The sequence below is a fragment of the Microcebus murinus genome, chromosome 29, assembly GCF_040939455.1.
Source record: "Microcebus murinus isolate Inina chromosome 29, M.murinus_Inina_mat1.0, whole genome shotgun sequence".
In the NCBI taxonomy this organism is placed as follows: Eukaryota; Metazoa; Chordata; class Mammalia; order Primates; family Cheirogaleidae; genus Microcebus; species Microcebus murinus.
In genome coordinates, this window is record NC_134132.1 from 14106280 (window position 1) to 14132811 (window position 26532).

At 43.2% G+C, this 26532-nt stretch overlaps 1 protein-coding gene across 7 annotated transcripts in view; it reads left to right on the plus strand.

Moving 5' to 3' along the window:
- LIN54 (lin-54 DREAM MuvB core complex component) overlaps positions 1-23583 on the plus strand; it is a 51530-nt gene extending 27947 nt beyond the window's left edge. For all 7 annotated transcript variants that reach the window (XM_075998662.1, XM_075998664.1, XM_075998667.1 and 4 more), the window contains 10 exons: positions 5186-5328; positions 10752-10968; positions 13997-14070; positions 14577-14774; positions 15972-16063; positions 16921-16992; positions 18147-18249; positions 18410-18547; positions 19332-19534; positions 22719-23583. In XM_075998662.1, the coding sequence (XP_075854777.1) occupies positions 5186-5328; positions 10752-10968; positions 13997-14070; positions 14577-14774; positions 15972-16063; positions 16921-16992; positions 18147-18249; positions 18410-18547; positions 19332-19534; positions 22719-22920 (1442 nt within the window). In that variant the 3' untranslated portion in view covers positions 22921-23583. The remainder of the gene's footprint in view (positions 1-5185; positions 5329-10751; positions 10969-13996; positions 14071-14576; positions 14775-15971; positions 16064-16920; positions 16993-18146; positions 18250-18409; positions 18548-19331; positions 19535-22718) is intronic.
- The last annotated feature ends 2949 nt before the right edge of the window (positions 23584-26532 follow it).

A 26532-nucleotide genomic window follows, 5' to 3' on the forward strand; every position in this document is an offset into this window, starting at 1 on the left:
CGAGCAATCCGCCCGCCTCGGCCTCCCAAGAGCTAGGATTACAGGCGTGAGCCACAGCGCCCGGCTGAGGTTGCTTTTTAATGATTTTGGGGCTTCTCGTTGAAGATGGGCATCTTTTTCTATCTTTTGGTCAAGATAAACTTACATTAATATTTGTATATAAGTGATTTTTCTAAAACGCAAGTCTGGTTTTTGTCACACCCTTGCTTAAACTTTTCTTGGCCTTTCCATTTCTTGGCCTGGATCTGCCAGGATTAAGGCCAGACACCAGTGCTGTTCTGACGTTAAAGACTTTTATGGCTTGATGCATTCCTTTTTTTAAATTTTCACCTCTGTCAGTTCCAGACCTACTGATTTAACTTATTTTAAGAGATCACCAAATGGATTGTGTTCTCTCAGGATTTAGAATCTCAACACTGTTCATTTTACGTGGAATGCCTTTCTCTGCTGCTCCCCGTGGGTGATGCATCCATTTTGTCTTTGGGATACTCATCATGGAAGTTTTTGACTTCTAGGTTTAGTCAGGTACCATCTCCTATATATTACCATAAAATTTAATTATGCTTACCACGTATTTATCTTTTTATTTTTTTATTTTTAAATATTTATTTTTATTTTTAAATATTTAAAAATTTTTAATTTTTTACTTTTAATTTATTTTTGCTTTTTTCTTTTCCTAAGCAAGTTTTCACAAGTAGAAAATATCTTTTTTTTTTTTTTTTTTTAAGACAGAGTCTCACTCTGTTGCCCGGGCTAGAGTGCCGTGCCGTCAGCCTAGCTCACAGCAACCTCAGACTCCTGGGCTCAAGCGATCCTCCTGCCTCAGCCTCCCGAGTAGCTGGGACTACAGGCATGCGCTACCATGCCCGGCTCATTTTTTGTCTATATATATGTGTTAGTTGGCCAATTAATTTCTTTCTATTTTTAGTAGAGACAGGGTCTTGCTCTTGCTTAGGCTGGTCTCCAACTTCTGACCTTGAGCAGTCCTCCCTCCTCGGCCTCCCAGAATGCTAGGATGACAGGCGTGAGCCACCACACCTGGCCGTGGCTAAGGTTTTTAATCATGGCTCTTCCTTGATTTTCTCTGTGGTTTTGGGTAAATATATTATGGTATGGTAAATATATTCATCTTATTTCTGTAAAATGTAGATACCAACCACCTCACAAAACTTTGGCTGTAGTTAAATGAGTTATAGAAGTTCTCATGATCAGAACTCCCGCAGTACAAGGTTGCCTCATGTGAGCAAACCTCATCACTGTGTAAAACTGTTCATTAATTAATGAGATGAATGAGAATTAATGATCTCATTAATTATGAGATGAATTCATCTCATATAGAATTTGGCCTTGCTTCTTCTTGCCCCAGCGTAGCTCATCTGTGACTTTTTGGAATGTATCCCTTTTGATTCTTGGAGGATAACTGACAGTGGAATATTAATGCTGGTAAATTGATTTCAAGGTGAAATCGAATAACTTGCATACTTGCTTGAATCTGTCTGTGGAGCTGAGGATAAATAAGGATTTGGAGGTTAGATTGGATAATCAGAAATGCTATTTAGGTAAAAACCAAGCAGACCCCTCAAAAAAAAAAAATTAAACTTCAAAGGATATAGAGGTTCTTTGGAAAATTGATTACATCTTGAAATATTTTGGCAGAAATGACCTTCCAGAATATTCTTATGGTTATGTTGTGCCCATCAAGTAGAATCTGTTATTGTGCTGTCATTACCAATTTTCAGAAGAAACCTTTCTCCCCCAAACTCAGCAGCTGATTTTTTCTTTCTTCATCCTGAGGGTTAGTACAGTTGTTGTTATAAACTGAATTTTTAAAAAAATATAAGCCAATCGCTTCTTGGCCTTTCGGCTAAGATCAAGTGTAATAAAAATATAAGCCAAAAAAAGTAAGCAAAACTTTTAGTTTTCTTTGTTAATTACAATGAAATTTTTGTCCCTGTTATAAGTGAATTCACTCTAAGTGGCCTTTTTTTGATATCAGTTACCGTCAGGAATTGAGGATTTTCTTTGTGAACATTTTCTGAAAGGTATGTAATTCCTAACAAATATGAGATTATATCAATAACTATAAATGATGAGAATTTTATGACACTGTGCCTTTATTGGTAATTTCTTTTCGTAACTTACTGGCTGTTGGGCTTCAAGCTTATTTCACTGGTATTAGTTTTGGAAACCAGAATAGACAAGCATGTTCCTTCAGCCAGGCTCAACACTTCAGGGTGGCTTTCTGAAAATATCTGATGTAGATTCACTCAGTTTATATAGAATTCACTTTATCTAGTCATGATGTTTTCAGGTTTTTTAAAAACCCAGCAATATGTAATCATGTACTATAAAAAAAAATTTGAAAGTTGTATTTAAAATATTTAAAGAATTCATAAATGAGAATAAAACTCGATTCACTTTTTCAAGAAAAAGCTGTGTGTATACTTTGGCATTGTAATCCAGAGAGACTGCCCAGAAACTGCTAAGTCCGAGTTCTTTATTTTTGTCTAAGGGGAAAATCCCTTCTCTCTCGCTCTCTTTCCTCTTCTCCCTCTCTTTCTTCCTGTCTCCTTCATTTCTAGCTGTATCTGTGAGTTCGGTGAGAGCATCTAAAGGTTAGAAATGATTTTAGATAATTTAGTTATCTACTTCTACTTCCTAGATGCTTAACTTCCCTCTTTAGCCACTGGACCTGATTACTAGCCTCTGTTTGGAACACTTTCAGGGACTAGAAACTCACTTGTGTTAAAATAGTCAGTCGCCACTGGAAATTTTTGTTACAAGTTTTGTTCTTAGTGCTGAGCTGAAATTTTTTTTCAGATTGATTCTAATCCTTCCACCTTGCAGCCTGGATCAGTCAGGATAATCTTGGTCTTCCTGCCAAAGTAACAATCTCCGGTCTTAAAAGAGCTAAAAAAAAAAGCCCTCAAAGTTTTATCTTTTTATTCATACTTAATGATTATCCACGTGCCCGTTGAGGGCTCAGAGTGGAGCTTTGCTCATCGTACCCAGGGACACGGGCTGACAGAGGACCCCGTGTCTCAGACGCAGCGGAGGAAAAGAAAGCTTAGAAGGTCTTCCACAGGGAGAAGTGACTGCTCTGGCCCAGATGTGACACATGTCACTTCCACTCGTGACTCCTTGGCCAGAAGTAGTCGGATGACCCTAGCTTAACCACACGCTAGACAGGGAGCGGGCGTGGGCAGGAAGTCCAGGTGTAGTTTTGCTGGGTGCCCAGACTGGAGGAGAACTAGAACACTTGGTGGATGGCACTAATCACTGGCACACATGCTTGCAGGAATTTGGAGATCTGTCATGTCTTTATATTCCTTTCTTGCCTAGGATAAAAATGCTCAGTGTTTCAATTCATTGTAATATGACTTCTAATTTCCTAACCGTCCAGACACTCTATAATCTTCCTTCCTTCCTTCTTTCCTCTCTCCCCTCGTCTCCCCTTCCCTCTCCTTCCTTTTCTTTCCTTACTTCTTCCCTCCCTCCCTCCCTCCCTCCCTTCTTTCTACCTTCCCCCTTCCCCTCCTTTTGCTCCTTCCTTCCTTCCTTCCTTCCTTCCTTCCTTCCTTCCTTCCTTCCTTCCTTCCTTCCTTCCTTCCTTCCTTCCTTCCTTCCTTCCTTCCTTCCTTCCTTCCTTCCTCCCTCCCTCCCTCCCTCCCTCCCTCCCTCCCTCCCTCCCTCCCTCCCCCTTCCCCTTCCCCTTCCCTTCCACCTGGACTACAGTATAGCAGAAGCATCATACCTCACTGAAACCTCAAACTCCCAGGCTTAAGTGATCCTCCTGCCTGGACCTCCTGAGTAGCTGGGACTATATAGGCACGTGCCACCACACCTAGCTAATTTTTTAAATTTTTTATAGCCGGGGTATTGCTATCTTGCTCAGTCTGGTCTTGAACTCCTGGACTCCAGCGATCCTCCTGCCTTGGCCTTCTAAAATGCTGGGATTACAACCATGAGCCACTGCTCCTGGTGTCCCCCCTGCCCCACCCTCCCGCCAGGACAGGGTCTTGCTCTTGTCACCGGGCTAAAGTGCAGTGGTGTCATCATAGCTCACAGCAACCTCCAACTCCTGGGCTCAAGCGATCCTCCTGCCTCAGCCTCCCGAGTAGCTGGCTCTACAGGCATGCGCCACCATGCCTGGCAAATTTTTGCTATATATGTTAGTTGGCCAATTAATTTCTTTCTATTTATAGTAGAGATGGGGTCTTGCTCTTGCTCAGGCTGGTTTTGAACTCCTGACCATGAGCAATCCGCCTGCCTCCACCTCTCAGAGTGCTGGGATTACAGGCATGAGCCACCACGCCGGCCTGAACTTGCTTTCTGATAGATACAACTTAACAGTATTGATCAGACTATGAGCAGAGCTGTTTACTTAAACTAAGATATTAAGTATTACTAAGAACCATTGTTTTGTCTGTCTAGGTTTACCATAGTTCATTAGGAACTCACTTAAGTGTTTAAGTGCATATATTGATATATGTGAAATAGTGAACATATTTTATATATATATATATATATATACCGTGTTCCCCTGAAAATAACACCTACCCATAAAATAAGCCCCAGCAGCAGGATGTCTAAGCACGTGCACAATAGAAGCCCCACCCAGAAAATCAGCCCTGGTGATGGGCGTGGCTATGAAAAATCAGCCCTAGTGGTGGGCGTGGCTATGAAAATCAGCCCTGGTGGTGGGCGTGGCTATGAAAATCAGCCCTAGTGACGGGCGTGGCTGTGCAGCGCATCTGCACAACCCATGCGTGTGGTCGGGGAGCGGGAAAGAACACGAGCAGCCCTTCTCATCCGCCCCGTGAGAGCTCTAGTGCTCCACAGGAGAGATCGAGGCCGGTGGCTCTAAAGGAAACAGAGTCGCAAGACATTCAGGATGGGATTCGGGGTCTGGAGAGTGAGGATGATGTTCCAGAAGAAGACGACTTCACTCTATTTGAATCGATTTAGATGGTTGTACTGTACTTAAAAAAAAAAAAATAACACCTCCCCTGAAAATAAGCCATGGGGTGTCTTCTGGAGGAAAAATAATTACAAGACCCTGACTTATTTTCGGGAAACACGGTATATACACACATTCCAGTCCTTGTGGCTGTAGATCACCATCACATAATTTTGATGATATTATTTTAAAAAGTCAGACTGACGTGCTGCCTCTCATTTGCAGGTAGGGTTCTCTCACAGTCCACTCCCGGAACTCCATCAAAGACCATAACAATATCTGAAAGCGGTGTTATCGGATCAACTTTAAATTCTACAACACAGACACCAAATAAAATAGCCATCTCACCTTTGAAATCGCCAAATAAGGTAACAAATGATAATAATAATTAGCCACAAATGCTATATATTGTGATTGATACCTTTGTTTTCTTACAAGTTACTTCAGATACTTCAGTTTTAATATATTCCCAAGCAGGTAATAAACATTCAGTGAATGCTGGATAAATTTTATAACCAAAGATGTCTGACAGAGGCAAAACTTATTTTAAACACATAGTAACATAGTAATCATTTTGCATGTTACGATGACTTCCATGGCCCATATGAATGTGGGTATGATAAAAATCTTCTGAATAAAGTAATTATGTAAGTGTTCAGTTCCTCTTTAGTTAATGTTTTAACGTGATTATTATCTTTGGGGAAGGCACACATAATAGTGACTGCAAGTATAAATGGAGATCTGAGCTTTTGCCGGATGACAGGCCCCAGAGTTCTAGAAATTGCCGTCACATGCTGGTAACCGTATTACCGGTGTTCTTTAAGCTTAAGTACATTTCATTGAAAGCTTTTCATGATTTGTTTTCATTTGAAGATGGCTAAGCACCTCTATCGTTTCACTCTCAGGTAAAGTAAGTACTATAACTCACTCTCCTAAAACATACAGATGTCATTAGACTAGCACAGCATTTCAGAAATGGTATGTTGTAAAGACGCTATCTAGGTGGAAAGCCAAGCATTCATTATTCTGGAAGGTGCTGCCCTTGTGACTCTGGAACGTTCTGACCTTTGTACCTTGATGTGTCACTGTTCGTAATAGAACAAACATTAAACATTTGCCTTACGTTTTTAAAAAGTCCAGCTATTGGTTTCTGTTTTAATGAGGCTTGAATATAATGTGTAAATATATGTCGCTTACAGTTTATCCAAGTGGGATTTTACCTCCCTGATAAGATGGGTAATTTTTTTCCCAAATGGGATGAAGTCAGCAGATAATTAATTGAGAGCTCCACTATGCGCCGTGCATGGTGGTAGGCGCTGGGGACACAACGTGACTGAGATAAGATGTTTTTCTTTTTTTAATTTAAAAAGGTTTAAATTTAAAAAGAGTCAAATTTGAGGACCATGACCCGGAGCCACGCCCAAGAAGCCCTGAGCAAGTGGACTCGCTGTGGCTGGGTTACGGTTTGGTTTCATACATTCCAAGGATGAAGTTTTTATTTATTTATTTATTTATTTTGAGACAGAGTCTCGCTTTGTTGCCTAGGCTAGAGTGAATGTCGTGGCCTCGCTCACAGCAACCTCAGACTCCTGGGCTCAAGCGATCCTCCTGCCTCAGCCTCCCAAGTAGCTGGGACTACAGGCATGAGCCACCATGCCCGGCTAATTTTTTTATATATATTAGTTGGCCAATTAGTTTCTTTCTATTTATAGTAGAGATGGGGTCTCGCTCTTGCTCAGGCTGGTTTCGAACTCCCGACCTAGAGCAATCCACCCGCCTCAGCCTCCCAGAGAGCTAGGATTACAGGCGTGAGCCACCGCGCCCGGCTAAGGATGAGGTTTTTAATGTCAAGGAGCTCAATAAGGGCGTCAGACCGAAACGTTGAAAAGCTGCCCCACAAAGTTACAAGGTCGTGCGTGGATTGACGAGCTCTGCTGTGTGTGTCAGGGACGGTTTGTACAGAGGAGGCCGTTCTAGAAAGCTCTTAACCTTAAAGGTGGGCTGGACTTAGCCGTGGAGGAGCAGAAGGACTTTCTGGAACTCGGTGTTACTTTATGTAAAAGTGTGACCCTCTTAGGGAGTGACGTTGTTCTGGCAGGGGGCTAAGGTTAGATGGAAGGTCTCATCTTCAGGGCAGTTTGGATTTTGTTGTCCTTAAAGACGTTCTGTGACTTCCCACTGCATTTAGGGCAGTGGTTCCCGCCCGCGTCCGCACACTGGGGTCACCTGGAGCGTTTTAATAAGTCCTGACGCCTGGTTCTTGTCCCCAGAAATTCTCTTCTCATCTCTCTGGGGCAGGGGTCCTCAAACTTTTTAAACAGGGGCCCAGGTCTCAGACCGTTGGAGAGTGCACACTGCGGCCCGGGAGGACAAGTCGGCTGCTAAGCAGGACAGGCTGCTGCAGGGATAAATGTCCTCAGCGGGTGGCATGTAGCCCTCGGGCCACAGTTTGAGTACGCCTGCTCTGGAGTTTGGCCTGATATCAGGATTCTTTTAAAGCTCCCTAATCAGCCTACATTGAGAACCACTGCTCTAAATAAGATGTGATTTGATTTTTTTTTTTTTTTTTTTTTTGGAATCAGAGTCTCACTCTGTTGCCCAGGCTAGAGTGAGTGCCATGGCGTCAGCCTCGCTCACAGCAACCTCCAACTCCTGGGCTCAAGCGATCCTCCTGCCTCAGCCTCCCGAGTAGCTGGGACTACAGGCATGTGCCACCACGCCCGGCTCATTTTTTCTATATACATATTAGTTGGCCAATTAATTTCTTTCTATTTTTAGTAGACACGGGGTCTCGCTCTTACTCAGGCTAGTCTCGAACTCCTGACCTCGAGCAATCCGCCCGCCTCGGCCTCCCAGAGTGTTAGGATTATAGGCGTGAGCCACCGCGCCCAGCCTGGTTGCTATATTTAAATCAGATAATCTTTAGTTTTTAGTGCTGTCGTCCATGCATATTAATTACCCAATAAATGTAACTATTAATGACTTTTTCCGCATTTGGAACTAATATAGCAAGGACTATGTCTCTTGCACCATTGTACATATTTGTCTCATAGGTTTCTTGATTTTTCATTAGCTTCCATATTTATACATTCCGTCCTTTTTCTCATGCTTTCTGTTTTCATTTAATTCACCGAGTTCTATGGCTATTGTTACCAACTTTATTTTGAATCTGCTTTTTCATGCCTCTACCTAATGATAATACGTGAACTATTTTTTTCTCTTGACTGTAGAGTTTCCAAACTAAATGGCCTTCTTTTTTCTTTCCCCTGGGCTTTTATGAAAATGTCCCAGAATTTCAGAATTCTTATTTCATAAGCTATTATCCATTCACATGGTGAATATAGATTTCTTCCATCCTATGTCCATTCTCTTTTAGCATGAGGGCCTTTTATAGAATAGATGGGGATATGGATAAAATTCTTTTTTTTTTTTTTTGAGACAGAGTCTCGCTTTGTTGTCCAGGCTAGAGTGAGTGCCGTGTCGTCAGCCTAGCTCACAGCAACCTCAAACTCCTGGGCTCGAGTGATCCTCCTGCCTCAGCCTCCCGAGTAGCTGGGACTACAGGCATGCGCCACCATGCCCAGCTAATTTTTTCTCTATATATCAGTTGGCCAATTAATTTCTTTCTATTTATAGTAGAGACGGGGTCTCGCTCTTGCTCAGGCTGGTTTTGAACTCCTGACCTTGAGCAATCCGCCCGCCTCGGCCTCCCAAGAGCTAGGATTACAGGCGTGAGCCACAGCGCCCGGCCGGATAAAATTCGTTATAAAATAATGCTATATAACTAATTAGGGACTCTTGTTTGAACTTTGTACGACAGCGTGTTACGCATTCGTGGAACATCAGTTGGGGACGTCTTGGGAGACTCAGTCTGCTCTGCTCTGCCTGTGATGATCATTTTAGCCTTTGGGGAAGCCCTGTTGCTTCCGTCAGACTGATGGAAAGGATTAATACGAATCCTCAACTTTTAAATGATTAAATCATTTTAGTTACTTAAAATCGTTGTATTTCCTCAGACCTGATTCACCCCAAATGAGTTGCCCTAGACAAATAAAATTAGGGTAATTTTGGACTGAATTTGGCCGCCTCATATGCTGGTGCATACTTTTGTACCTAGGGAGTATTATAGGCTGTTCAGAATCAACTAGAATTAATGGAGGTATAAGATGGGCTTTTCTTTTGGGTTTCTTTCTCCTGTAGAATGTGGCAATATCAAATTTGTCATAGTTAATTTGATTTGTAGTAATGTCACTATCTGTATTCTCTTTTCTCTGTATTAAATATGGGGCTTAATTCTGGGCATTTTATCTTTTATTTATTTATTTGTATTTATTTATTTTCCTTTTTCTTTTTTTTTTTGAGACAGAGTCTCACTCTGTTGCCCATGCTAGAGTGCCGTGGCATCAGCCTCGCTCACAGCAACCTCCAACTCCTGGGCTCAAGCCGTCCTCCTGCCTCAGCCTCCCAAGTAGCTGGGACTCCAGGCATGCGCCACCATGCCCGGCTCATTTTTTCTATATATTTTTAGTTGGCCAATTAATTTCTTTCTATTTTCAGTAGAGACGGGGTCTCGCTCTTGCTCAGGCTGGTTTCGAACTCCTGACCTTGCGCAATCCTCTGGCCTCGGCCTCCCAGAGTGCTAGGATTACAGGCGTGAGCCACCGCGCCTGGCCTTTTTTTTTTTTAATTGTTTTTTAGATATATTTCTTCCCTTTTTTCTGTCTTTAGCCATCCAAATTTAGACTCAAGTTCTGGGCGTTTTAAAGTCATCCTTTTCTTATAAATTTTACCCGGTGTTTAAAACAAACTGTGTTGAGTTCTTACAAATCAAGCCATCATTTCTTCATAGCAAGTCCTACCACCTGGACCCTCAAGGAGGTTACCTACTAGGGAAGAAAGGTAAGGTAGAGCTCATTCATTTTGGCTTCCCTCCTGTATTCATTACTGGTGTTTTCATTTGAGCAGGTTGTTCCTTTTACAGCTTTCTATTTTTTTTTTTTTTTTGAGACAGAGTCTCGCTTTGTTGCCCAGGCTAGAGTGAGTGCCGTGGCGTCAGCCTCGCTCACAGCAACCTCCAACTCCTGGGTTCAAGCGATCCTCCTGCCTCAGCCTCCCGAGTAGCTGGGACTACAGGCATGCGCCACCACGCCCGGCTAATTTTTTGTGTATATATATTTTAATTGGCCAATTAATTTCTTTCTATTTATGGTAGAGACGGGGGGTCTCGCTCTTGCTCAGGCTGGTCTCGAACTCCCAACCTCGAGCGATCTTCCCGCCTCGGTCTCCAAGAGTGCTGGGATGGGCCGGGCGCTGTGGCTCACGCCTGTAATCCTAGCTCTTGGGAGGCCGAGGCGGGCGGATTGCTCAAGGTCAGGAGTTCAAAACCAGCCTGAGCGAGACCCCGTCTCTACTATAAATAGAAAGAAATTAATTGGCCAACTGATATATATATAAAAAAAAAAATTAGCCGGGCATGGTGGCGCATGCCTGTAGTCCCAGCTACTCGGGAGGCTGAGGCAGAAGGATCACTCGAGCCCAGGAGTTTGAGGTTGCTGTGAGCGAGGCTTACGCCACGGCACTCACTCTAGCCTGGGCAACAAAGCGAGACTCTGTCTCAAAAAAAAAAAAAAAGTGCTGGGATGACAGGCGTGAGCCACCTCGCCCGGCCCCTTTTAGCAGCTTTCTGATGGAACACAGGAGTGCGCTGTGTCACTGAGAGCTCGTGGGAAGCCACGAGGAGCAGGAAAGCTCAGTGCCAGACTGACGGCAGCCGTGTCGTGTTGTCTTCCAGGCCGTCAAGTCCGCCGTGCAGACCATCACTGTGGGCGGGGTGGGCGCGTCACAGTTTAAGACGATCATCCCTCTGGCGACCGCTCCCAACGTCCAGCAGATCCAAGTGCCTGGAAGCAAGTTCCATTATGTGCGGCTGGTCACGGCCACCACGGCCAGCAGCTCCGCCCCGCCCGTCAGTCAGAGCGCCAGCACCAACAGCCAGCCCCTCCAGCAAGGTCGGTAAACGGTTTTTTGTTTTTTTTTTAATAGTAATCCATGCTTTTTTGTTTGTTTGTTTGTATGTTTGTTTTTGAGACAGAGTCTCTCTTTGTTGCCCAGGCTAGAGTGAGTGCCGTGGCATCAGCCTCGCTCACAGCAACCTCCAACTCCTGGGCTCAAGCCATCCTCCTGCCTCAGCCTCCCGAGTAGCTGGCATACAGGCATGCGCCACCACGCCCGGCTCATTTTTTTCTATATATATTAGTTGGCCAATTAATTTCTTTCTATTTTTAGTGGAGGCGGGGTCTCGTTCTTGCTCAGGCTGGTCTCGAACTCCTGACCTTGAGTGATCCTCCTGCCTTGGCCTCCCAGAGTGCTGGGATTATAGGCGGGAGCCACCCTCGCCTGGCCTAAAATTCAGAATTTAATGTAGAGATCCCCGCCTTAGCATTCATGGTCCTCAGCAAACGTCTGCCCTTTGCCCCTGTCTGTCTACTGTCACCCCAGGTGCCACCCAGGCTGGTCTGTTCGCCAGTACTTCGTGAATGCGCTTTGCAGATTCCCAGGGCAGATTCCCCCTTTCCTGCCTCTGCCTCTGCACGGAATGCCCTCCCACCCGTGTGTCCCACCCGGTGTCTGGGGCCCATTTTAGTGCCTCGTCCGCATGCACTCTTTTGCATTTCCATCCTCTACCAGTTAGATGCACATTCTCTCTCTTTGAACCCCGATAGCTCATTTATCTTCCGTAATAGAATCTGTCTTATTTAGGTATCGTGTTTCCCCAAAAATAAGCCCTGCCATACAGTAAGCCCCAGCAGGATGTCTAAGCAGGTGTGCAATAGACGCCCTACCCTGAAAATCAGCCCTGGTGAGGGGCGTGGTTATGAAAATCAGCCCTGGTGATGGGCGTGGCCATGAAAAAATCAGCCCTGGTGGTGGGCTTGGCTATGAAAATCAGCCCTAGTGAGGGGCGTGGCTATGAAAATCAGCCCTAGTGATGGGCGTGGCTATGAAAATCAGCCCTAGTGGTGGGCGTGGCTATGAAAATCAGCCCTAGTGAGGGGCGTGGCTATGAAAATCAGCCCTGGTGATGGGCGTGGCTATGAAAAAATCAGCCCTGGTGGTGGGCGTGGCTATGAAAATCAGCCCTAGTGAGGGGCGTGGCTATGAAAACCAGCCCTAGTGATGGGCGTGGCTATGAAAACCAGCCCTAGTGATGGGCGTGGCTATGAAAATCAGCCCTAGTGGTGGGCGTGGCTATGAAAATCAGCCCTAGTGATGGGCGTGGCTATGAAAATCAGCCCTAGTGACGGGCGTGGCTGCGCAGCGCATCTGCACAACCCATGCGTGTCGTCGCGGAGCGGGAAAGAACACGAGCAGCCCTTCTCATCCGCCCCGTGAGAGCTCTAGTGCTCCACAGGAGAGATCGGGGCCGGTGGCTCTAAAGGAAACAGAGTCGCAAGACATTCAGGATGGGATTCAGGGTCTGGAGAGTGAGGATGATGTTCCAGAAGAAGACGACCTCACTCTATTTGAATCAGTGCAGATGGTTGTAACGCACTTAAAAAAAAAAAAATTAACACATGCCCTGAAAATCAGCCCTAGGGTGTCTTCTTGAGGAAAAATAAACATAAGACCCTGTCTTATTTTCGGGGAAACACGGTGCTTGCCTAATCTCCTCTCCTAGAATGGCTGTCCCTGAGAGCAGGTGGCTTGTACTTTAGTTTTCCTGGAAGGGTGACCGCAGTGCCGCTGTGGTCGTAGTAATCGTAATAACAACAACAGTCATGGGAACTAACATTCAGTGAGCACTGGAACATTGCCTAGCATTTGCCGTTCTGATCTGTTTTCAGGAAGCACATCCCTGCTTGACCTGCCACGAGGTCCGCATTGCAGGTGAGATAGGCCGGGAGCTCGAGCAGTTGCGGCAGGACTGGGATTTGAACCCCTGGGTTTATGACTTAGAGCCCATAGACTTCACTTTTTTGCTTGGCTGCCTTTTACTGTGTGTTCTGTAAACACTGAATCACATAACAATGGTATTTTTTCCGGTTTTTCTAGAAACAGCAATTAGAAATAGTGGTGTACAAAAGTGTCATTAGCCAAGCTCGTGAATGGTAGTTCTTTTATTCACACAATATTTCATTCGACTGCATTTTAGTACTAAACGGAAAGCCCTCTAGACACAGATTGAGGTATTCTCAGTAGAATGTCTTGAACCTCCAAATATTCACTTATAAAGTAGCTGGACCCGGGGTGGGGACCTGCGGCCTGAAGGCCACCTGTGGCCCTCCAGCTCCCCAAGTGTGGCCCCTCAACCGAATCCAGACGCCACAGAACAAACCCCTTGGTAGCTGCCTTCCACACCAGTTCTCTGGCAGGTGGGATAAGCGATTTTGCAAGGTAGCGATTCTCATTAAAGATTGCTCAAATGCAGGATAATCTGAGCTGGAAAATAACATAAAAAAAAGATGAATTAAAAATATAGGCCGGGCGCTGTGGCTCACGCCTGTAATCCTAGCTCTTGGGAGGCCGAGGCGGGCGGATTGCTCAAGGTCAGGAGTTCAAAACCAGCCTGAGCAAGAGCGAGACCCCGTCTCTACTATAAATAGAAAGAAATTAATTGGCCAACTGATATATATATAAAAAATTAGCCGGGCATGGTGGCGCATGCCTGTAGTCCCAGCTACTCGGGAGGCTGAGGCAGAAGGATCACTCAAGCCCAGGAGTTTGAGGTTGCTGTGAGCTAGGCTGACGCCACGGCACTCACTCTAGCCTGGGCAACAAAGTGAGACTCTGTCGCAAAAAAAAAAAAAAAAAAAAAAAAAATAGAATAAGAATAAATATCTCAAAGAAGGAGTATCTCAAAAGAAACTAGGTAGAAAAAAATCTATTTAAAAAAAAGATTGCTCAAAATAGGAAACAAATAGAATTCTTCAAGCTGTTACCTGAAGATAACTTAGGAGACCTAAGTATTCGTAAGTGTTTTAAAAACTATTTCCTGTAAATAAATTACTCATATTTTCTTTTTCCTTTTTTAAAAAGCAAAGCCAGTGGTTGTCAACACAACTCCAGTGAGGATGTCAGTTCCAATCGTCTCAGCTCAGACTGTCAAACAAGTGAGTATCACGAAGCTTCTTGTGTCAGTTTCTCCCAAATAGACAATTTACATTCATTCATTCATTTATGATTGAGTGAATGAATGAGTCTTATTCTGTTGCTTGGGCTAGAGTGCTGTGGCATCAGCCTAGCTCACAGCAACCTCCAACTCCTGGGCTCAAGCAATCCTTCTGCCTCAGCCTCCCAAGTAGCTGGGAGTACAGGCATGCGCCACCATGCCTGGCTAATTTTATATATATATATTATTTGGCCAATTAATTTCTTTCTCTTTATAGTAGAGACGTGGTCTTGCTCTTGCTCAGGCTGGTTTCGAACTCCTGACCTTAAGCGATCCTCCCTCCTGGACCTCCCGGAGTGCTAGGATGAGGGGCGTGAGCCACCGCGCCCGGCTAACAATTTACTTTTTAAATTGAAAGTTGAGATTTAGGGATATGAGATCCCTACTCATTTGAGCAGCTGTAGAATTGATATTTTGTGCTGATGCATACGTTTCCTTTATCTTTAGGTTGTCCCCAAACCCATCAACCCAACGTCGCAGATAGTGACCACCAGCCAGCCGCAGCAGCGGCTCATCATGCCTGCCACGCCGCTGCCCCAGATCCAGCCCAACCTCACCAACCTGCCGCCCGGCACCGTCCTGGCTCCGGCCCCGGGGACGGGCAACGTGGGTTACGCGGTGCTTCCGGCGCAGTACGTGACTCAGGTACGCGGAGACGGTGAAGTCGCTGAGTTTCGAGAGTGGTGGTTGGGTCTAAGGTGTCCAGCAGAATCACATTCTGGAACTGCTCAAAAACATCCGACTTACCACGCCTGTCATCCCAGCACTCTGGGAGGCGGAGGCGGGAGGATGGCTCGAGGTCAAGAATTTAAAACCAGCCTGAGCAAGAGCGAGACCCTGTCTCTGCTATAAATAGAAAGAAATTAATTGGCCAACTAAAAATATATACAGAAAAAATGAGCCGGGCGTGGTGGCGCATGCCTGTAGTCCCAGCTACTCGGGAGGCTGAGGCAGGAGGATCACTTGAGCCCAGGAGTTGGAGGTTGCTGTGAGCGAGGCTGACGCCACAGCACTCACTCTAGCCTGGGCAACAAAGCAAGACTCTGTCTCAGAAAAAGCAAAAACAAAAACAAAAAATCTGACTTACTATGAAAATGGCTCTTTCCAGAATTTAGAAATGTTAACCAAAACCCTTGGGTTTCTTTCAGTGTATCTTTGGCATTTAGAAATACACAAGTCAGATCTAAAAGTCAGGCGTTTGGAGCTGATAGCAGCTCAGTGGGAGGGCAAACCTATAGAGATAGGAGAAAAAAATAAGTTCAAGTTAAGATCAGCACTGGCCGGGCGCGGTGGCTCACGCCTGTCATCCCAGCACTCTGGGAGGCCAAGCTGGGAGGATCGCTCGAGGTCAGGAGTTCGAGACCAGCTTGAGCAAGAGCAAGACCCACTCTTTACTAAAAACAGAAAGAAATTAATTGACCAACTAAAAATACATAGAAAAAATGGGCTGGGCCTGGTTGCGCATGCCTGTAGTCCCAGCTACTCAGAAAGGAGGCTGAGGCAGGAGGATCGCTTGAGCCCAGGAGTTGGAGGTTGCTGTGAGCGAGGCTGATGCCACGGCACTCTAGCCGGGGCAACAGACTGAGACTGTCTCAAACATAAAAAAAAAAGTTAAGATCAGCAGAGACCAAATGAATTTAGAACAGACTGTGAGTATCACAAAGCTCTTTCTCATACATAAATATGATGCCACCAACTTGTACTTGGAAAAGAAACTCTGAAAGCCATTTCCGGGTGTCTTCTCTGTAGTGATCTATGTTTGTGCTTCTTGCTGATGCTCCTGTTTTCGAGTATGTTCCATTGTTGGCATTGTGATCTAAAGTTACCTTTGTGCACACGTAGCTGCAGCAGTCTTCGTATGTGTCCATAGCAAGCAACTCGAACTTCACCGGGCCCTCTGGTGTCCAGACCCAGGCACGGCTTCCATTCAACGGGTGAGTGTTTGGAAAATACGCAAATTAAATTGTTGGACCGGCTTAAATTAAATACGTTAATATATCCCATTAAATATACATATTCCAATATACATCCTATTTGATTTTTTTTTAACCCTTAAAACCATGTGTGCGTGCTTCTAAAGTACTTCTTAGTTTGAAATAGTTCAATCAGAAAGGTCAGAGAAATAGTCAAAGAACTCCCAAATACCTGTGACTCAGATTCACCAATTTGGTCATGCTTCCGTTGTTATTCTGTCTCTCTGGTTCTGAATATGTTTTTCAAATGGTGATGCTAGCTATTTTCAAATTGTTACGTTAGGTACTTGTTTTTTGCTGTTGGTGTTTGTTTGTTAATCTATTAGTTACTGCCTTTGTAATATCAGATCACCTCAGAAGCAGTGCTTAGTTAATTACCTGGATCTTAGTTAATTACCTAGAACTTAGTTAAAATTACCTGGAAACAGTATTCACGCCAGGCCCATTTCTGTTTCCACACACGCCTTTCTCCTCACTGCCCTTCACAGTTGAATCCCAAGAATTTTGAGATTTCAACTTTTGTTTTTGCAGAAGAAAGAGTATTTATGGACTGTTCTTTAGTAGCTGTTGATAACATCTTTTTTTAAAAAAACTCATTTTATATCTTGGCTCTCTACCTCTCTTTATAGGTTGTACCTTGCCTTTGAACTTAATGCAAATGAAACAAAAAAGCAAACTTTTATTAGGGATGGATACATTTGTTATAGCTTTATTTTTGGAGGAATTTATAGGTTGGAGACCTTTCTAATTTTTTTCCTGAATAGTTACTGTTAATTGATTAAAATGTGTGTCTTCTTCTTCTTTTTTTTTCCATATAGGATAATCCCGTCAGAGTCTGCCAGTCGGCCCAGAAAGCCCTGTAATTGTACAAAGTCCCTGTGTTTGAAATTGTAAGTGTTTTTGCTACTGTTTGTTCATTTGATATAACTAGAACTGCTCTTAAAAATAAAGGGAGCTTACTAAAAATTCTCCATAGACCAATTTCATGTGTCTTAAGTAATTTAAATAAACATACAAGTGAATGCCTATATATGGCAGCGTAAAAATACTCTTTCATTCATTCAAAAAAATAATTTTAGCCTTTACGCGAGTCACTGAAGTAGGAGATATAGACGTAGAGAATGAGACAGGTGTGGTTTCTGCTCTTAATAATAAAAGGTAGGGCCGGGCGCAGTGGCTCACGCCTGTAATCCCAGCACTCTGGGAGGCCGAGGCGGGAGGATCGCTCAAGTTCAGGAGTTCGAGACCAGCCTGAGCAAGAGCGAGACCCTGTCTTTACTATAAATAAAAAGAAATTAATTGGCCAACTAATATATATATATATGAAATTAGCCGCGCGTGGTGGCGCATGCCTGTAGTCCCAGCTACTCGGGAGGCTGAGGCAGGAGGATCGCTTGAGGCCAGGAGATTGAGGTTGCTGTGAGCGAGGCTGACTCACCGGCACTCACTCTAGCCTGGGCAACAAAGTGAGACTCTGTCTCAAAAATAATAATAATAATAAAAGTTTAGGTCTTATTCGTGATCTTTGTATTGGGTGTCCTGAGTGAGGTGATACTCTGAGTAGTTTTAAATATCACTGGATGATTGATATGCATATTAGCATTAAACAAAAAGAGTTTACATACAACAGTTAAATGAAAAGCATCGGTCTTACTGGGGCTTAGAACCCAAAGAAACACGATTGAGCTCAAGGGACAGTTTCCACTATTTGAATATAGTCAGTGATTTTCCTTCTTCAGGATTTTGAAAGAACTTATTTTGGGGGGCACATAAAAGCACAGAGTTCTTGCATTAACGGCTGTTATTAGTTGGACCAAGTTTGTAGGCCAAAATTCTAGGACTTGGTGACTTAAATTTTGAGCCTTCGTATGTGGTTAACAGTACATGTTAAAACTGTAACCAGGTAGCTCTGAGTACATTTCTGAAATGCTTTACCACATACGTAGTGCATATGCTAATATATATTCCTATGTAATCAGATAATTAATAGGTTTGTTTATTGATGACTTTTTTACCTTATATTGATTGACTTTTTTCTTTCCAGATACTGTGATTGCTTTGCAAATGGCGAATTCTGCAATAACTGCAATTGTACTAATTGTTATAACAATTTGGAACATGAAAATGAGAGGCAAAAGGCAATAAAGGTGATTATTTTTCCTTTCATCTAACTGACAAAAAAATCTCGTTTCACCTGTTTTTCGAATAACTGAGCTGTCTCACGAAGAACAGTGCCGATTCCCTGTGCAGCTCAGGTTTTAATCCCCGGCGGTTTCCCTTTGACTGACGTTTGATCTGCCCTGACAGGCCTGCCTGGACAGAAACCCAGAAGCCTTTAAGCCCAAGATAGGGAAGGGGAAGGAGGGCGAGTCGGACCGGCGTCACAGCAAGGGGTGCAACTGCAAGCGCTCGGGCTGTCTCAAGAACTACTGCGAGTGCTATGAGGTGAGCCGCTGGCGGGGGCGGATAATCTGACCATCTTTTTGGAACTGTTCTACAAAGGACGTACTGCAAAAGGGTACCTGCAAGTTGCCGTTGGCATCTGGAAACGTGGGTCCAAAGGCCCTTGTTTGAGGACGGCCTCAAGCAGGGCTGCAGACGACCCTCCCCTGGGCTGGGCATCCCAGCCTGGAGCCTGCAGTCTCACTAGGTGACTCCCCAGTTTCTAACTCCTTGGTCATTATGCCCAGAAGCATGGAAGTCAGACCACTAATATACTGATTTTCAATAACAATAATAACATCAAAGTGGACTGGAGGCCGGATGCGGAGGCTCACGCCTGTCATCCCAGCTCTCTGGGAGGCCCAGGCGGGAGGATCGCTCGAGGTCAGGAGTTCGAGACCAGCCTGAGCAAGAGTGAGACCCCGTCTTTACTAAAAATAGAAAGAAATTAATTGGCCAACTAAAAATATATGGAAAAAATGAGCCGGGCGTGGTGGCGCATGGCTGTAGTCCCAGCTACTTGGGAGGGAGGCTGAAGCAGGAGGATCGCTTGAGCCCAGGAGTTGGAGGTTGCTGTGAGTGAGGCTGACGCCACGGCACTCACTCTAGCTCGGGGCAACAGAGACTCTGTTTCAAAAAAAAAAAAAAAAAGAGAGATCTGTTCATCTAATCCTACATCAGTTGAGCAGGGAACGCTGTTTATTGTGTGTTGATTTGATTGCGGGATCTGCTTATGGTAATGATCTTTGGTTTTGACTTGGAAACTCTTCTTCTGTAAATCTCTCAGGCAAAAATAATGTGTTCCTCCATATGCAAGTGCATCGGCTGTAAGAATTTCGAGGAAAGCCCGGAGAGGAAGACCCTGATGCACCTGGCGGACGCGGCCGAGGTCCGGGTGCAGCAGCAGACGGCGGCGAAGACCAAGCTGTCCTCGCAGATCTCCGACCTGCTCACCAGGCCCGCGCCCGCGCTCGGCAGCGGCGGGGGCAGGTGAGTCGGCACTTCCTCTCTCCTCATAGCACTCCTCCAAGATTCTCAGACACTCTTGGCGAAATCTCATTGGGGGGGGACCCAAAGTTGAGTTCACACTTCGGTTGTCGCAAACCTGATCGTGGCATTTTCCTTTCCGCCTTTAGTTACTTGTTGTCAAGGAAGTCAAAGGTAACAGAAAAACCGCTGTCAAAACACATTGTGCATGTCTGCCATCAGTTTACAATCACAGATGGCAAAAGGAGAAAAAATGAAAATACTATTAAATAAATATAAGAAAATTAAAAATATATATATATTGTGCAGTTCTAAAGTGCACAGTAATGCTTTAGTTCACTGTGCTTAATTTAGTTGGGTTTCTCCCAGCTAAGATGAAGTTAATATTGTAATTTGAGAACCTACCTCTTAGTGATACTGTAACTACTAATATTTTTGCACTTTCTTACCTTCCTCTTGCCTTTTCCAAGTACCTTGGCGCACGTTTCCCATCCTATTGGACCATCCCATCACACTGTAACATCGCAGTTCCTTTTTACTATCTCTCCTTTTTTTTTTTTTGAGTCAGAGTCTCTGTTACCCAGCCTAGAGTGCTGTGGCGTCAGCCTCGCTCACAGCAACCTCCAACTCCTGGGCTCAAGCGATCCTCCTGCCTCAGCCTCCCGAGTAGTTGGGACTACAGGCATGCTCCACTATGCTCGGCTAATTTTTTTCTATATACTTTTAGTTGGCCAGTTAATTTCTTTCTATTTTTATTAGAGACGGAATCTCGCTCTTGCTCAGGCTGGTCTCGAACTCCTGACCTTGTGCAATCCTCCTGCCTCAGCCTCCCAGAGTGCTAGGATGACAGGTGTGAGCCACCATACCCGGCCTTGAACTTGGACTTGTATCAGAAGTTTGTTAGAGGTTCATAGGAGGAGGAATCATTAAATGGAATGAGCCTTGCAAATGGAATATTACTGAAAATGCCTAAGTTGAAGTCAGATCCATTACTTAAAAAAAAAAGTAAGGCTTTTTTTTGTACAAAATATCTCAGATGCTAGTTCCAGAGAACTCTTACAACTGGGATATATATAATCAGCAAATGGTTCTTGACTGAATAAAGGAGAAATAGGTAGACACCTTACTAAGGGTAGGATCCTTGCAGGTCTTTTAATAATCCTTTAGATTATTACATCCAAATTTAGATTAGATTTTGATTGTCATCTCCCTGTGGAGACTAAAGATATTGCTATAGTAAAATATTTACAATTCATTTTTCTTGTTGTTGTTGTTTTGGTTTTTTTTTTGAGACAGAGTCTCACTCTGTTGCCCGGGCTAGAGTAAGTACCGTGGCGTCAGCCTCGCTCACAGCAACCTCAAACTCCTGGGCTCAAGCGATCCTCCTGCCTCAGCCTCCCGAGTAGCTGGGACTACAGGCATGCGCCACTATGCCCGGCTCATTTTTTCTATATATTTTTAGTTGGCCAATTAATTTATTTCTATTTATAGTAGGGATGGGGTCTCGCTCTTGCTCAAGACCTTGAGCAATCCTCCCGCCTCAGCCTCCCAGAGTGCTAGGATGATAGGCGTACAATTAAACCTGGGAATGTTGATGGTATGAAGTGAAAAAGAATACAAAATTGTATACTATAATCACAAAACTGTGTAAAAGTTATACCAGCATTTTAACAAGCTTTTATTTCAAGTAACAAACCTTGAATTCTTTTTCTTTTCTTTTACTTTTCTATAGTTTCTACATTTTGTACTGACCAGTTTTATTATATAGTTATTATGTTACTGTAATATTAACATTATTTTTTTTTTAAGTCTCTATCCTAAACTGTAATTAACATTATTATTTTTTTTTTTCTTTTTTTAGCCACTAGACCACCAGGGATTAACATTATTATAATATGAATATTTTCTAAGTTAAAGTGCTTGTTTAAACATTTAAGATTTCTATATACCTGCATGGCAGCCTGAATTGTCAATTACTTTCTCTTGTCATAGTGTCGTAAGTTCAGACTTCATTTATTTATTCTTACAGTGTACTTTTATTCATGCCTGGTCACAAGTTGTTCAATTAGTAGTTACATTAGGTTGCTTGATTTAATCTCTTACAGGCTTTAAGTCTTGACTTGGCTACAATATAGTAAGCCTAAGGATGGATTGCTCTAATTTCATAATAAATAGTTCAGATCTTTATGAATGCAGTTCTGTGTATAGAACAATATTTGGTTTCCCCATTGTTTTATTTGTTGCCATGGAACAATGCAGAATTTTGGTGTGTTTTCTTGTTTGCTTTTTCCAAACAATATCAGCAACTGTGGTAAGGTGCTTTATTTTTAGTGTTGACCCAGAGATAGTCCTTCAATTCCAAATATTACTCATTCATTCATTCAGCAAATATTTATACGTTGTCTGTATGTATCAGGCCCTCTTCTAGGCACTGGAATAAAATAGTAAATAAAACCAAGACTGCACTGGTGGGACTTACATTCATGAATTTAGAGGAGTTTAACTTCAGAAATATCCAGTCTAAGCGGGGCACGGTGGCTCATGCCTGTAATCCTAGCACTCTGGGAGGCCGAGGCAGAAGGATCGCTCGAGGTCAAGAGTTCGAGACCAGCCTGAGCAAGAGCAAGACCTGGTCTCTATTAAAAATAGAAAGAAATTAATTGGCCAACTAAAAATATATAGAAAAAATTGGCTGGATGTGGTGGCGCATGCATATAGTCCCAGCTACTCGGGAGGAGGCTGAGGCAGGAGGATCACTTGAGCCCAGGAGTTGGAGGTTGCTGTGAGCGAGGCTGACGCCACGGCACTCACTCTAGCCCGGGCGACAGAGTGAGACTCTGTCTCCAAAGACAAAAACAAAAAGAATCCAGTCTACATGTAGAATTGCCTCTTTCAGTTAAACCAGATAACCTGGTCTAGGTAATGTGTCGTGTGTTTTATGTTAAATGTTACGTACAGTTCCTGAACCGTCTGTTAAAGACATTCTCGATAACGAAACCGGGTCTAAGTCTTGGAAGCTGTTTAGGGTGTGCTCTGCGCTCAGCGTGTGGACGGGGACGCTCCTTTTGCCGGCGAATCCCGGCGGCGTCAGTCGCGATTGTCAGACGAGAAAATGTTGCCCGCCTCGGTCGCTGGCGCAGCGCCGGCCTCACCTCTTTCTCTCTGTCTCTCTCGGAAACCCTTTCAGGTTGCCATTCACGTTTGTCACTAAGGAAGTGGCCGAAGCCACGTGCAACTGCCTCCTGGCGCAGGCCGAGCAGGCGGACAAGAAGGGCAAGTCCAAGGCGGCCGCCGAGCGCATGATCCTCGAGGAGTTCGGCCGGTGTTTGATGAGTGTCATCAGCTCGGCGGGCAAAGCGAAAAGCGACCCTTGTGCCATGAACTGCTGACTCCCGCGCGAACCACCGGCCAGTGGAACGGCACAGAAAATGGAAGGTGCAGGGCCACTCGGTTTTCTGGAAGATAGCTTAACAATTACCGTATTTTAATTCAGTCCTTGTTTTAAGAGACCTGAAACCATAATACTGAAAGAGAAAAAGGAGTTTTAAATGAGGAAATTAGTATGTTTTAAACCTCATTAGTGGAATCTGCTTATGCCCCTTCTAAATTGAATTTTCCTTTATTGTATTTATATAGATTTTTAATTTGCTTGGGTTCCTTCAGAATTAGATGTTCTATCCTTCTGATTCCGTCGACAAAGAACATTTATAAATGACTCTAATTTATAATGGACGGTGTTGTATGACTTTGTTCAGTAGGAAAAGCCAGAGCAGCAGTGGCTGCTCCCCAGTCATTCTTTAGGGCCAGATCTAGAATGTGTCCAGGTAGAACGTCCACCTTTCATAAGCAAATGCTAACGAAACATACAGAGATGACGTTTTGCATTTAGAAAAAGCGCTGTCTTTTAAAGGAAAATCAGCATTTTAGGTTGGATCCTGGAATAATATCCTGTTGTCACTTTGGGAGTGTCAGAAGGGGAAGCCATCCCTGGGTGCACTTTTAAAATTAAAAAAAAAAAAAAAAAAAAAAAATTTTTTTTAAAACATATAAAATATGAAGGGACAGTAAGTAATTCTCAGAGGATGGGCAATATATTTCTGGAATAAGGAATGGCTAACAGATGCTTTGGGGATGTCTCTCCCATTTTCTTTCAAAGAGGTGGTATGTACTTGAAACGATAATAAATTGTCCGAGGGATTACTGGGTACTGTTAAAATGAGAGGTGTGTGTAAGTAGAGGTGAACATATCATTATGTAGTGATGACCTAGGACCTCACATAATTATCACGTCTACAATTTGGCCTAGCTGAAGAAATGACAGAACACGGCAGCTGTGAGAGATGAACTGGAGAAGGATTTGCCATCCGTACAAACAGTTCTCTTTGTAGACTTTTCAACTAACAGGTTTCAAACCGACGCATGACTCTTCCTTGATTTCCTGAAAGGGCCTCCTAGCAAAGCTTTCACAATGACAGCGGGAAAAACTCTTTTTATAAAGGGACGTGTGGCATTATTTTTAGCCAGTGATTTGGTAAGCTGCAGGTATGAGTGTTTCTCTGTAATTACTAAAGTAATCTGAATCATTTTCAGTAATTCAAAAACTCTATGAATTTAAGAGCCTATTATGATAGGACTCTTGATTTTATGACAACAGAAAACCATGTTGGAATCCAGGCATTTTGTTAGGTACCGTAATCCTCGGTGATTATTAGCATATGATTATTACATTTCCTATAAGGACTCCATAGTTGTTGTATGTATTAAGTGTGTATATATGTTCATATGAACATGCAAGATATAGGCAATAGAAATTAAGTAATCCAAAAGAGGATTCCGTTATGCATTAAAGTATCTTCCCTTTGAAATTTGGATTTATAAAATTATAGTGCAGTAACTTTAAATGTAGATAGTGCAAACATTCTTAGCACCTCAATCTAATATGTTTAATTAAAATTTGTATAAATGTAAATTAGTGTAAGAGGATAAAATATCTAATCAAGTTATTTTTCAAAAGATTGCAATAAGTTTTTGGTCTAAACCTAAACTTTGTTCATTTTGTACATAGTCTGTGTTAATTCCAATTGCACCTTTGTGATGTGTATTTATATACAGTGTGCAGAAAATGTCTGTGAAAATTTGATTACAATTGTAGATTATGTATGATGGCATTGCTTAAGAATGTTTCGCTTGTAAAGATTTGAAGGTGCAATCAAATGCTACTAGTTTTTCTGATTTCCAAGAAGCTATCTAAGATATTAAGCCTTTGCCTTCCTGTGTAGTACTTACTGAACAACTTTTTGTATTTAGGCATTTGCATCAAATTGCTGAACGAGATGAATAGCCACATTAATTCAACGATTTTAAAAGACTATTTGGGGGAGGGTTGGGTATATAATTTTTTAGCTCTATTTACATCCCAAAGTAGAAAGATTAAATTTATATTTACTAGAGCTATTCAAAGAATACACTTTTCTATATTGTAAAAACAGGACAGCAAAGTAAATCATACAGAAAATAAACATTTATACTATTCTATAAAAAAAGGTTTTGCATTTTTTTCTTTAGTGTAATAACACCACTTTAAACCATTCAACATGCAAGAAACCTTTTAAATTATCTGATTTTCAAGTAAATTTGACATTACTTCTGGAAACACACAACTAAAAAATTCTACCATTTTGCCCAATTATCACGAGCATAAATTGCTTTGGAATGAAAATATATGTCTTCTTTCTTTTCCCACTGTTTGTTTTATGAGAAGAAAATCTCTCTTTTCTTTTAATGTGTGATGTTCTTATGAAGACCTTTCCTAGTTTCCTTTCCTCTGAAGAACTAAAAGCAACCTCTAGGTCTCCTCTCTAGACTCTGGGAATCTGAACCTTGATGTTATAGGGACTCCAGGCAGAGCAGTGATTTGGGGGCGGGGGGCATGCTTTACATCTCCCCAGTTTTTGATACTGAGCAACTGCTATTTCCTCAGTCTTATGTAAAATGTGAATAAAAATACCTATAGAAAAGTTTTCTATTTTTATTGTTCTGTAACACAAATAGTTAAGAAAATGAATGCTTGTTATGTAAATGAAGCTTCAACAAACCAGGGCCTCCAGTCCTAACTCTGATCATATTGCATTCCTCATCAGCATCTACCGTGTTTCCCCGAAAATAAGCCCTTGCCATAAAATAAGCCCCAGCAGGATGTCTAAGCACATGCACAATAGAAGTCCTACCCCGAAAATCAGCCCTAGTGATGGGCGTGGCTATGAAAATAAGCCCTGGTGATGGGCGTGGCTATGAAAATCAGCCCTGGTGATGGGTGTGGCTGTGAAAATCAGCCCTGGTGATGGGCGTGGCTATGAAAATCAGCCCTAGTGGTGGGCGTGGCTATGAAAATCAGCCCTAGTGATGGGCGTGGCTATGGAAATCAGCCCTAGTGACGGGCGTGGCTGCGCAGCGCATCTGCACAACCCATGCGTGTCCTCGCGGAGCGGGAAAGAACACGAGCAGCCCTTCTCATCCGCCCCGTGAGAGCTCTAGTGCTCCACAGGAGAGATCGGGGCCGGTGGCTCTAAAGGAAACAGAGTCACAAGACATTCAGGATGGGATTCGGGGTCTGGAGAGTGAGGATGATGTTCCAGAAGAAGATGACTTCACTCTATTTGAATCAATGTAGATGGTTGTACCGTACTTAAAAAAAATAACACATCTCTGAAAATAAGCCCTAGGGTGTCTTCTTGAGGAAAAATAAATAGAAGACCCTGTCTTATTTTCAGGGAAACACGGTACATAGGAGTTTTGGTGTGGCCACCCAAAGCAGAACTAAGCAGTCTTGACTACTGGAGGTATTTTCTATTGTTACAAATTATTTAAGGTTTGTTTTCTTCTTTTCAGGAGTTCTTTAATGCAGATTTTATCATTATCTGCAGACAAAGTGTGTGTGAGCTTTTTTTCATCCAAGTGATTTTATAAGATGAAAGCTGTAAAGGCTTTTAAAAACAAATTTC